At 44.2% G+C, this 13,589-nt stretch overlaps 1 protein-coding gene across 1 annotated transcript in view; it reads left to right on the top strand.

Moving 5' to 3' along the window:
- The window catches only part of LOC146834532 (deoxyribonuclease-2-beta-like), a 298,465-nt gene that overhangs the window by 260,863 nt on the left and 24,013 nt on the right, over positions 1 to 13,589 (top strand). Inside the window, exon 5 of the mRNA XM_085600117.1 lies at positions 3,676 to 3,873. Coding sequence (XP_085456243.1) covers positions 3,676 to 3,873 — 198 coding nt within the window. The remainder of the gene's footprint in view (positions 1 to 3,675; positions 3,874 to 13,589) is intronic.

Genomic DNA, 13,589 nt, shown 5'->3' with positions numbered 1-13,589 from the left:
AACCTAAATAAAAGGCATTGTCATTTGCAATGTCAATAGCTCAAACTCTGGTAAATGCGAAACCTATTGCATTGCAAATGCTTGTTTAGCCTGTGATTGATGCTGTCTACCTGTATGTATGGGGTTCACAGTGCATCTCTCACATGAAGGGGATATTTTGAAATCAAACTGGGTCTAAGGATTTCCACTTGCACATAGGAAGGCAAAGCAAAAATGTATATTGAGTGGCTACGTGTTCCCTCTGCGCGTGGCAAACTCTGGTACCAGGCTGTTCGGATTGTGTTCATTGAGGTGAATGGAGATACTTCTAATGGTGCTAGAATAATCTGCGCAAAAGAACAACCAATCCCAGTACAATTTGTAGAAGCAATATGGCTAAGTTGAGAGTAAAATGGCTGTTGTGCCTGACCAATATTTAGTCGACATTTGTTCACCTATAAAGTTCGTGCGCATGCCCGTGTGTTTTCTCTAGGAAAGGTTCACTCTTCTTTACACACAGACACGCTTACATAAATGTGTCCCTCAGAGCAGCATGCTCTCTGAGTGTACCATTCTGGTGCAACATGCCAAGGCAGCTTGGCTGTGGCCAAAGACTGCTTAACAAACGCAAAAAGGGGGGGCTAAAGCAGCTTCCGAATGCTTTACTACATTAGTCAGAACTGGAAAAACGTTTCGAAAACGCATCATAAGTATTTCTTCTCTGTAACATAAATCACTTGCGGGACGCAATTTAGCGAAGAAGCAATTACTTGCACAAGGGCATTTGTCAGCTGCAACCAAACATTTTTTTTGTTGCACTTTTATATAGCACGAACTCGACCGCATGTATTGGCGCGCTTTAAATGAGCACCAGTTAAATCGCACAAAAAACACATTCACTTTTTTGGAAGCAGGGCGAGATTAGTAATTTACCCCAAGTATCACAGGATGTTGAACCAACACCAAGACTCGAACCGCTTCCCCAGGTCCAAAGTCGACAGCTCTGGTTGTTACGCCACATTCGCTGGGGTTTATGTTCATAATTGAACATTAGGCATCGACTTGCATGGAGAGAAATAGTGATCCCTGCTCTCTGCAGTGCGTGTGGGGATTCGGCTGGATTCAGATCAAGGATTGCGGAGAGGAGACGGAGTGCACTCTGCTTGCTACCTGTGGGGTGTGTGGGGATGAGAGGGGGCAGAGGTGCATCTGGATCGCTGTCGGGTGTAGGGGAAAACATGGCGGATGGGAGATTCATTCAGACCGAGGATTGTGGTGGGGGACAGGGGCGACCCTGCCCCCAGAGTGGCGTGAAGAGATGTGACATGGCGGATGGGAGAACTGTTTTAGTGGAAGAATGGATTGGGGAGACAGAGTGATGGTGGTAGCTTTGGGATGTTTGTGGATACTATGGTAATGGGGGTCCACCCGTTCTCTTGGGGTGAGTGCGCCCTTCCTCTGGCTGGGAGCTTGGCCCAGACGGAGGGTCGGGCAGAGCGTTATCCAGCTGCCCTGCTCCTTTTTCCATGCATTCTTTGATTGGCATGGCAGTCTCGGCACCAAATCCCTGTCAGTATTAGCTGCCTCCAAAGAAAACAGAAATTGTGGGAGAAGCGGGGGCCAGGAGAGCAGCAGGGGGCAGAGGAGGGGGCGCTGGGACCCAGAGCACAAGCAACTGGATGGGACTCTTTTGTTTTGTGAATAGGAGGTAAAAGTTTTATTAACGAGGCAAAGTCGTAGACCACATTTTGCCAAGAAATTGGAACATTTGCTACCGAAATTATTAGGTCTAGTGTGAGGGATTTTTCCCTTTGGTTCAAACGGTCATGTGAAAAGACATATGTCAATGGATATATTATTTTGTATTCATAATTTTATTTTGAAATACAATATAATAATGTTATTGTACCCATATGCACATATTTATAATATATCCGTATGTTCCTTTTTGTTGCTGTTCATTATTAATAGTTGCAATATTTTATTTCGTTAGACCGCTTTTGTTGTTGTTTTTTTAGTTATAATAATTTTTATTTCAAAATTGTACATGGTTAACTTTGCATTTGTGCGTGTCGTGCATGCTTCTACCAAATGAGTATAATTTATTGAACAATGTTAGTTATAATACTGGCGGTGGTGTTACACATAACATAGTTATGATTTTAAAAACACAGCATATAATCGACCTGGGGGCCGGTCTCGGGATACAATTGGATTTACCATCTGGGTCTACCCTTGAACCTTTCGATTTGTCCGGAAAAAATACTCTAGCGATGTTGAAAGGTAAACGTTTTTTTGTAAAAACCCGACTCTCTTCTACACCAAGTTAATAATATTTTGGTGAAGTTCCACAACTTTTTCGTTCTCTCTGAACTTTAGGGAAGGTGTTGTTAAACTCCATTAGTCGTGCGTCCTAGTCGCATCAGTCTATAAACACAGTAATATCGGATATGCAGATTTGTGTTTCAAGTCTAAACAATTCGTATTACAAATATGTGTGCATGAAATATAAATGGTAGCAGGGGGTATTTGCAATTATTGAAAGTAAAATCAAAAGACTTACGGCAAAACCGGACAAGAAACAAAAAAACCCACGAAACTTTCTGCGAATGTTAAACAATTTGAACAAAGAGTACATTTTGCAATTAATAAAAGCAGGAAACATTTTTAATTAAAACGAATCGATTAACTGTATTAGAAAAAGCACCGTTTATTCCGACGACTATTTACGACTAGATTGGATTTAATGCTTCGTGAAAAAAAATTAATGTTTTTTTCCAATCACAGAAGTAAAACATTTGTTTTTCAAAAATACATTTAAAGTGTTTCACATCGACCGCCAACAGGAACTACATTCTGCGACATCAAGTCAGAAGTTTCCTTTCAACAATACTGCCAAAGTTTTCCTCCTCGAAGAAGCACTAACAAAATGAAAAGTCACTTTAACAAAAACATCCCGATGTGATTTGTGCTGGCAATACACATAAAGTGCTTTAAACTTTATTTACAGCTCCCCTGCCGCTGCCTGACATCAGAATGAGAATCGGTTCCAAGACGTGAAATCAGAAAAGCATTGGAAAGAAAAACAAGCACGCGCGCCTCGCACTCACAAGTGGGGGAAAGTGGGAGGCACACAAAGCGTTTCCCTTGCGGGAGCGAGCCAGGGGCACCATGCGTTTGCAAGTTAATTACAACACATATGGTTTCAAAGCTCGCTCCCGCAAAGGAATCGCCAAACGTGCAAGCGTTGCCATTGAAGGCAATGGAACGCGTGCACGTTTTAAGGGCGAATAGTGAATCAATTGCAAAAGGTCTTTTTGCCTGGGCAGCGCATGCGCGCTGCGTAGGCGAGACCTAAAAAGAAGGACACTCTCGGTGGCGCTGTTTTACCTACTGAGTACCCACACCAGAGGAACAGTCTTTACCCTCCGTTAAATGTGCATTTTTGAAAGACAATGTTGCTCTTTCCCTCCAGATTAGGTCTTCTCGTACATGAGCAGGGATATAGGACTATTTATTTCAGAAGCCCGTTGGTGTTATGTAAACAACAATTCAAAAAGAATCCAATTCCTCAGAGAAAAAATGTGAAAAGAGTTTGTTTGCTTTAGCATTCAGCATGTCTATGTAGAGCTTCTTGTTATAACTGCTATGTTTATTTTGCTTGTTTAATGTGCCTATTTTATTTCCTTTTCATAGCAAGACAGTTATTATTGTACAATCCAAAGGTCTACAACTGCTCGATACCTCAAATCTTTCAACAAGAGTTGATACATTTGCAGAAAATTTGCCTTGGTTCCCACCAGCCTTGGGTACCGAGAAAGAGCATTGCGAAGCTCCAGTCAGCCGAAGGAGAACTGTTTGTGAACTTTGCTAAATCCCACTTCTTCATTGATGGTAAGAAGAACAAACCACGTCTGGTCACCATCATGAATCATTTCTGTACATACAGGTATAAATGTAAGTGACGAATCTAGGTCTAATGACATCACATACAAAAGCATGTTAAATCAGAGACAATGAGCGAGAGAAGCCTATGATGTCCCTTGGACCCCTGAGGTGGAAAGCTCCTCTTTATTGACTGTTGCCCATCTGCAGGTATATGCTGCGGATGCCACCAAACGGTGGCCTGAAAACTCTTACCATAGATTAACTGCATAAGGGGTGAGGAGCCCTGAGGGAGACATGTACATCATGATCTGCCACCACCTCCTCTTTACAAAGAATACATTAAAACATATGCATCTGATTTCCTGAAATCCACCTCCACGCTGCCCACTCTCCCTCATTTAATATTTTATTTAAAAAAATAGAACACCTGGAGTTCTGCCATCCTCACACCTCACTCATTAGTCCCTTTTCCAAATATAATGCCTGGACATCCACCATTATCCCACACCTTACTCCCAATCCTTCTTGCAAAGATAATACCTGCCATTGGCCCCTTCCTCCCACAGAAACTCCTTCAAGAAAAAGAATACCTAGACAATTTGTCAATGTGCATGATGGATACCTCAATGTCTTTACTGGGCCCACGTTTGGAAAACACAAGCTGCTTTTTTCATAATATGGTAGCCCCACACATGCACTGCAATGACGCAGCTAAAGCTGAATCTCATTTATTCGATTATTCCATGATTACTTTTTTACAAAATTATTAATTGAATGCTGATATTTTATCCTTTGGTTTTGAACAAGCACAAACCATTAAAAAGTTGTTTCTCTCATTTCACAATGATCATTTCTGAATGCATTTCCAAAACTTGTCAAAATGTCTCCACAATGGTTATCAGACATATATCATTCATTAGGGCGTTAGTGTGTCATGGTGTATATCCAACTTAGGGGCCCATTCGATGGCATAACGATCGCCATCGCCGAGCCGGCGGTGATGACCGTTATGCCATCGGAACGTGAAATGCCCCCTGCCATATTACGATGGCGGGGGGTATCGCGGCGGACGTAAAGTCCATCCGCCGCTTTTCCGCCAGTCGGCAATCGTTCCGATTGCTGGCCGGGCAGATGTGGGCCACTAATATGGTGGCGCAGCCTAGCAGGCACCGCCAGCCATATTAGGATGTGTGCGGTGAAAGGCCTTTCCATGGCGGCGATGCTGCCATGGAAAGGCTGGCGGTGTTTGGCTTTAAGGGTCCGTTGCAGGCCCCCGTGGGGGTGGGGGTGGGGGTTGGGGGTGCACTTGGGGGGTATCCATGGTACCCCCCTGCAGTTCCCTGCACCAAGTGGCAGGCACTGCGTGGTGCCTGCCACGTGGTGCAGGGAAATGCCAGGCATGCGATTTTGACATGTTTGCAATGTTAAAATGAGGGATGCAACCGCAGGGTGGTGGTCGCATCCTAATTCGTGGTGCGGGACCGCCGCATGTCTGGCAGCCAGTCCCAACACCGCGAGGATGCCCGCCATCCTAATAGGCCCCTTAGTTCCCATATCTGCCACGCCTCAAGCCGGGTGAGCTGTGGCACCGCTAATGGATTTTATGAAATGCCAAACTAACCCCATGATAATAGACACAGGTCCAAAGTAGTTTTGAAAACTCAATAGTTCAACCTTGTCGAGCAGAGAGACCTCTGGCTTTGTCAATACTTAGTAGAGTAAATTTGAATTACAATAGAAAATTCCACAAAACACAAGAGAGTTTACAAATTTTAACAAATTAAAAGATTTACTTGAATAAAATATGCAATGTATATACAGTAAATTATTGTTAAAACAATTGCCAAAGTTGAGACCTATTGATAGCTACAATACTTAATAACGTTTGACTTCACTTATTCACCCCGAGGGAAGGTAGAAAAGCATCACCTTCCATCAGGAAGACCATAAACAACAAGTGAATCTCAGTGGCGGCCGCCACAAATAAAGGGTGGAGAGGCGGATGGAGGGAGTGCGAGTGTTGTGCGGTGGGGGTGTTAGAAATTTTGAAATAATCGATAAAAAAAAAATAAAACCATACCTTTAGCTGCCATCTGCCTCCAGCGTCACTTTGAGCTGCCTCTCCTCTTCCTAGGTCCCAACAGTCCCAGGGACACACTCCCATCCAATCCCCATGCTGCAGAACAGCGCAGGGATTGACCTGAATGGGCTAGAAAGACGCTTCGCTCAGGCCAGGGAGTCTGTGGGGGTTTCTCCAGCCCAGCTGCTCAATGCAGCCGGGCTGGAGAAACCTAAGTGCGCATGCATTTAATGATCGGCCTGAGATGGCCGGCCAAACACACATGAGCACATAGGGAGTTGATTGCATGCAGCACTCCTCCTCCCCATCCCATGCCTCAGCCCCGCCCCGCCCCTCCCTACAGCACTGGCTAAGAGACGACAAATGCAAAATAAAACGTTGCAAGAACATATTTTTATTTTACATTTGCTGGCTCTGTGCCAGGCAGTGGGGCGACGCTCCTCCGCCATTGCGGAGGAGCCACCGCTGGTGAAACTTCTGAGTTCAATGGTGCCTTTTCTTAAGGACTGGGAGGATAGACCAAGGCCGGCTCTAGGGCGGTGTGATCGGTGGGACCGCACCGGGTGTTGACTTGGGGTGGGAGCATCATTTTTGAATGTATCTTATCATTTTAAAAGCAACTGCTGCCGCGTTCCTGGCCTTCAGCAATTTCCAGACATCAATTAAAATGTTATGATAATTCCGGTGATTAATTGTCTTCCTGGAAAGAGACCACAGGTTTGTCTAGTATAAGTTTTGACTCATCCTAAGGTAGCGCAGAGGGTTAAAATGCCTGCAGCTAAGAAAGTGTACCATGCGGAGGCCTTTTTAGCTAAGCTATGCACTGTGGGCGAAGAAGATATCAAACTGTGTCTTGATAACCATTCCAAGGACAGTGTGGTAATAGAGGCTTTTCGTAACCTTGTAAAGCAAATCGCAGAAAATCTGATGGGAAGAGGTAGGACAGGGGACTCTAAGAGGGAATAATGGTTTGATGCAGACTCCCGTAAGCCCATAAGGCCCTAACGATTGTTTTAAAACATAAACCTAAGAATAAAGAAAAGATTAAGGTTTGTAGGAAAGCCTATAAATTGGCCACAAACCTAAGGAAAGACAAGATATGGGAATAGGCGTGGCACGATCTGAATCAGGTTAGTGTCTTTTCTAACAGTTCAAATTTCTGGAAGATTATAAACAGAGTCCTTTTTTCTAGATCAACACCGCACAAGAATAGATTGTGGCATCCCTGCTGGTAGATGGGTGTGCCATTTTGAGCAGATTTAAATAAGAGTGAACCTGGAGAAAAATGCTACCCAATGGGAACCCTGTATAGAGACGCGTCCACTAACCTTTGGGGTAGTTGAGAGCCAGAAAGCCTTTATGGCTACATCTGGACGAAAAGCCCCCAGGCCTGACGGGGTCCCTGTGGATCTTTACAAGGCCGATACAGGGACATGGGCAAAGATCCTAGCCAAGGTCTTTAACGCTGCAACAAGAGGCGGCTCACCACCCTGTTATTTTACCCATTTTTAAAAAGGGCACCAGGGCTGACCCTTCTTATTACCGACCAATTTCATTACTAGATTCGGCTGCTAAAATCCTTGGGAAGGTGATCTTAGATCGCTTAACAATATGATTGAATGCAAGCATCGTAATCTCAGACCTGCAATACGGTTTCAGGAAAGGCATGGGGACAGTGGACCAATGCATAAATCTACTTATGATGATTGGCAAATATACACTCTCCAAAAGTGGTAGTTTGTACATGGCATTGATGGACTTAACGTTGACTTTCGACCGAGTGAATAGGTCAAATCTATGGCCCTTACTACTAATAATTTGAATGGATGCCGATCTGGTGGCCTTCTTGCACTGGTCACACTCAAATTTGACTGCCTCGGCCAGATATAGTGCAAATAGTTCCCTTACAGAATCCTGGGATGTTTAACGAGGGGTGAGGAAGGGATGAATGTTGGCCCCTGTCTTATTTACTTTATATATTAACAACCTGGGGGCTGTTCTGCCAACTGCTAGCAAAGACATCCCTAGAGCAGGCTCTGAACTCATCCCTGTTCTCTTATATGCAGACAATGTAGTTCGACTTGCAAGGACACCAATTGGGCTGCAAAGACTCTTAAACACTTTTATTGATTTTATGGTCTCACTTAACCTCTCCATTAATTTCTCTAAGACTCATATAATGTCGACCGTTAACAGAAAGCGTTACAAAGGCACGCTCATATGTAATGATGGAGAACTGACAAATGTGGCTACATTTCCATATTTGGGCATTCTGCTTGACACAAAGGGTCATGGGTGGCTCAGAGAATTGGGAAGTAAACTATTACGACCATTATTGAAGGTCTATAATGAGAAATGCATACCAATGGCCACGTATGGCAGCGAGGTATGAAGTGATAAGGAGACCGCCGATTTGCAGGTGGCCAAATATAAATATCTGCGGAAACATTTAGCTGTACCCCCAGCACACCTTCTTTTATGGTGCACAAAGAACTAGGGCAGGGCTACATTTCCAATCGCATAGCAGTGGCCCCCTTAATCCGGTGGTTAAAAATATGGTCAAGCCCCACCCCTACCCTGAACCTATTTGTTTTAGAAGATTGTATGAGGCTTGATAGTGCTGCTGATGTTCCTTGACTAGGTTACATTTCACAGCAGCTACTGAATAAAGGGCGCCCTGATCTCTTTACACACCCGAGACAGATGTACCCTGGAGAGTTGAAAGAGAGTTGAAAGAGATTAAAAGGCCATTTTTAGCAAGGAGGACGGTGGAAAGGGAAAACAGTGAACTCAATAAACCCACCATAAGACAATATTTAATATTGAGTCCTGGTACCCTGGAACAACCTTTCTGGTCTTACACTGAAAATGTCCACCATCGCTTTCTTTTAATTAGATTTAGGTTTAACTGCATTCACTGGTGTCTCACGTTTCCCAAGGGCTTTTCTAAGCCAGGGGCCTTGAAGCCCTTCTCCTGTGATGACTTCTCGGAACAAGATCTTCTATATTTTATGTTTTTTCTGTGGATTTTATAATGATCTATGGATAAAATATATTTGACTATTTTTAAAACACTGTAATTTTGCACAAGTGAGGCCAGCTCTGAAATATCTGCAAATGTTGTCCTCACCTTTGAAATGTTTTGGGGTTGTAAGATCTTTAACAGGCGCCCTATGGCGAAGGAAAAGATTTGATCATGCACTGAACCGGTCTTAGATATGTTATATTTTAGGGGGTATTGTTTTTATTTTAGCTAGTACTGTATAGAATGCACTTTAACGAGCACTATGAAAGCGCAGAAAATTTGCATACAAGTGCTTTGAGACCCATACTTGGGTATCTGCCCTTTATAATGCACTGAACCGGTCTTAGAAATGTCGTATTTTAGGAGGCATTGTTTTTAATTATTGCTAGTACTGTACAGAATGCACTTTAATGAGGTCTATGAAAGCGCAGAAGATCTGTATATAAGGGTCCTGAGACCCATACTTAGCAATTATACATGAATTTGTGGACCTGCCCTTTATTATGTATTGTATAGTTTTTATCTTTTTACTCTTGTTGTGTGCAAATGTGCTATTATGTTTATTTGTGGCCGAATAAAGTCTATTTGACTGACTGACTGACGGGTCAGCAGCATAAGGGAACTTATAATAGAATGTTTTTTATATAGATTTTAAGTTATTGCGTGTATATATATATATATATATATATATATATATATATATATATATATATTTATTTGTTGCATTTTTATTTAATTTTATAATTATAAAATACATTAAAATTATTAGTTTAGTTAAAGTAAATATATATTTATAAATTATTATATATGTGTGCTTAACTTTTTTTAATTAAGTTTATTTGTTATATTTGTTAAAATGTATGTTAAATCTAATTTATTTTTTAGAAATTAATTTTATTCTTTAATATATTCACTATTTATCAATTTATTTTGTATATATAAAAAACGATATTTTGTACAACTATACTTATGACCTCCATATTTTTTTTCAGATATTTTTGTACTTACCATTATAAATAGAGGATGTCGATATTTTTTACATCTATATTTATAACTCGATATTCTGGTATGGAGACATTTTAGTTGTCGATATTCTGTCACTGAACCCATAAAATATGCATCAAGAAGACTAAGGGGCCGATTACAATGTCGTCAGGAAAGCATTTCCACCGAATCGGGTTAGGAATGCTTTCCGAACGATTCGATGTGTCCTACCGATCGATTATGATATGTCCGGATAATTAAAGAGTCAGTTTGGTCGGACTCCCATTGACTTCAATGGGAGCCTGTGTTCCGAATGAAAATCCAGGATTGAAAAAAGGGGTGGGGAAAACCTTGCACCCTGTGATGTGCAACCCATGGTGCCTCCCACACTGTGCATGGTTGGGAAGGGGGTCACTTGGGTACTCCCACAGGCTCCATCCGGAGGCCTACTAGTGAAGGGGGGCCTGCTGCGGGTTCCCAAAGTCTGATTCCAACAGCCGTTTTGTCTTGGCCAAACTGATTCGAACGGCTGTCCGAATCGGTCATCGTACTCACTCGTTTGGAAACCGTCGCCATTGGGCTGTATGATATGGCTCCGAACGACTCGGGATGCCTGAATTCTGTTCGGACAGCCCGGAAGCTTCCTTGCATCATAATTGGTCACCCAGGAAAGGTGAACGATTTGGTCAGGAACATAGGTCCTGAATCGGATTCACAGAATCCAAATCCAGTTCGGAGCCTTACCTGACAACATCATAATCGGCCCCCAAAGACTCCCATTCACCACTGAGGATTATAAAACACTGGTGACTCTACCGGAAAATTATCAAGAAAAAAAAATAAGCTAACAAAATTAACTAAAATAATAAAAAACAAACCTGTGCATTTTCATGTCAATGAACATAAAAAACAGGGAGTTCACTAGAATGAGTGGTGTCTGGAGGGTTGGTGGAAGTTCAGGCATTGGTTGATGTATGCTGGTCCTTGGTCATGGAGGACCTTGTAGGCATGTGTCAGCTTCTTGAATTGGCAGTTTCTGGATGGGGAGCAAGTGGACGTACTTGAAGTGGGGGTGATGTGGGTACGTTAGGGGAGGTTGAGGATGAGTCTGGCAGCTGAATTCTGAATTGTCTGGAGTCTCTTCAGGAGTTGGGTAGTGATTTCTGCCTAGAGAGCATTGCCGTATTTCAGCCGGCTGGTGACTATGGCTTGAGTGATGGTTTTCCTGGTGACAACAGAGAGCTATCTGAAGATCTTTCAGAGGAGTCAAAGGGTGTGGAAGCAAGCAGAGGAGAGTGCGTTGATCTGGCATTTTAGGTGAGTTTCCTGTCCAGGATGATGCCGAGGTTGCGATGTGGCTTGTCGGTGTGGGTCCAGGTGAGGAGGGAAACAAGGTGTCATTCCATAGGGAGGTATTATTCCCCAAATTTAGCACTTCCGTCTTGTCTTTGTTGAGCTTCAGGTAGTTGGTCTTCATCAAGCTGGCAAAACTCATCATGCAGTTTGGGAATTTGGCCCTAGTGGGGGAGAGGTCTTCTGAGAGCATGAGGATGAGTTGGGTGTCGTCTGCCTAGGATATGATCTCGAGGTAATGGTTCTGACGATATTGGCTAAGGGCGTCATGTAAGTGTTGAACAAGTTGGGGCTGAGAAATGAACCTTGAGTGATACCACAGATGGCGCCCTTGGGTTCTGAAGTGAAGGGTGGTAGGCGGATTCTCTGGGTTCATTCTGAGAGGAAGGATGCTATCCACTTGATGGAATACGATGTTGAAGGCTGCTGAGAGGTCAAGGAGGATCAGGGCCTCTATTTCCTCCGGCCAAGGAGGGTTCTTATGTCATCAGTGCTGGCGGTCAGGTCAGTCTCGGTGCTGTGGTTGGCACAGAAACTGGATTGGGAGGTGTCCAGCGGATTGTTTCTCTCCAGATGTTCAGTGAGTTGGAGGTTGATGGCTGTCTCGAGGAATTTTAAAAAATAAACTTTTTTAGACATTTGTTAAATTATACAACAGAGTGGTGGCGGCATCCAAATAACAATGTTAGAAGAGAAAAAAGAGTCGGGAGGTAGGGCAGGAGGGGTTGAACAGGGCAGGGTAGAAAGGCACAATAATGAAAGTAGAGCAGTTAGATGACAGTGTGCATTATCACATCAGCACATCGCCCTGAGACCAAAGTTACAAAGCCATCAGAAAAACCTATTGAGAGGGCATACAGCTTTCTTCCATCTGGTGGACAGCTTGAAGATATGGAATGCACAGTTCCCCAGGCCCACCCATCTTAAGAGGCTTCAGGCAAACCAAGGGCTGAGGGGGACACCGTACAAGTGTCCGACACAAAGTCCAAGCCAGTAGGATGGTCCACTGTGGGCGGGTCCTCTCCCAGCATTGGGGGAAGTGTCTCTGAGTGCGGCTGTTCCACCGACTGCAGGGTGACCTCGCACACTGCTAGGAGATGCGGGGTCAAGTGGCTGGCATACTGCTTGTAGAAAGATGTAGTTAGCCTGTCGAGGCCGGGTGCTTTGTCACTAGGGAGGCTCCTTATGACTGGAGCACCTCCTCCTCTGTGAAGGGGAAATCCATGTAGAGGGGATGAGCCTGATCCAGCCATAGCAACTGAATGGTATTGAGCCATTGGTTCCTCCCTGCACAGCACAGGGGTGGCACTGTAAAACATGTGTAGAAGGCAGTCATGGTTTGAGCAGGCCAGCAGGGGAAAACTGCCTCTCCTGCTGCCCGTCCAGCATTTCAACTATGCATTCCGAAGCCCACGGCCTGCCGAGCAGATTGGCCAGTGTCTTCCCGTGGCAATCTCCTTCGTGGTAGCAGCGCGCCGTCGCTTCCTGGCTCAGATGTTTCAGTTCCTGCATGGCCTCCTCCTCATATTCTGAGAGTTTTTTGCGGATACTCACCATGACTTAGGCGCTCTTAGTGACAAAATATTCCAGTTTGAGGGATCTGAGTTCTGCCTCAAGCTTGGCCAGCTGCGGGCAAAAGGCTTACAAAACGCATTCTTGTCTAGAGATACATGTACCCTGAATAACCACAGCATTGACGGAGAGGAGACAGACCCTGAGTTAGTGGTCTATGACTGCAGTACAGACCTCGTCCCTGAAAAATATATTGCGTAGTGACCGGGGGGCCAGTCGGCATGTAAAGGCCCGTGAAACAGCTAGGGGCGGGAAAAGTTCCAGAAGCACCGTAGAGTGGGCTGAAAGTCTACAGGGTAGGTGTGACTCCAAGGTGGTCCAGGTGAGGGCATCTTGGGTGAATAGCCCATAATCGATTTGTGACCATGTGCCACGCGCAGTGGTGACACATGTGCCCTCCTGACTGTGTGCATGTCATTGCCACCAAACAACTGTCAGGCAGGTATCCACCAGAGTATGGAGCTGCGTGGCTGCGTTAGGATGTGGTCCGTGCGGGGCATCTGAGCGTACTACATTAAAATTGCCACCCCATATCACTGCGCCTTGGCCAGCTATCAACCTCCATACATCAGCGAAGAATTCAGGGCTATCAACATTTGGGCCATATATCAAGGCAAAAATGACCGGGTGTCTGTGAAGTGTTCCTGCAATTAGGAAGTATCTCCCATCCACGTCGTAGATAGTATGGTGGGGCGCCAAGTGAATCCC

This window comes from Triturus cristatus, chromosome 4_2, assembly GCF_964204655.1.
Source record: "Triturus cristatus chromosome 4_2, aTriCri1.1, whole genome shotgun sequence".
NCBI classification, from domain to species: domain Eukaryota; kingdom Metazoa; phylum Chordata; class Amphibia; order Caudata; family Salamandridae; genus Triturus; species Triturus cristatus.
The sequence above is the reverse complement of the archived record's forward strand: the minus strand, read 5'-3'. Positions and strand labels throughout refer to the sequence as shown.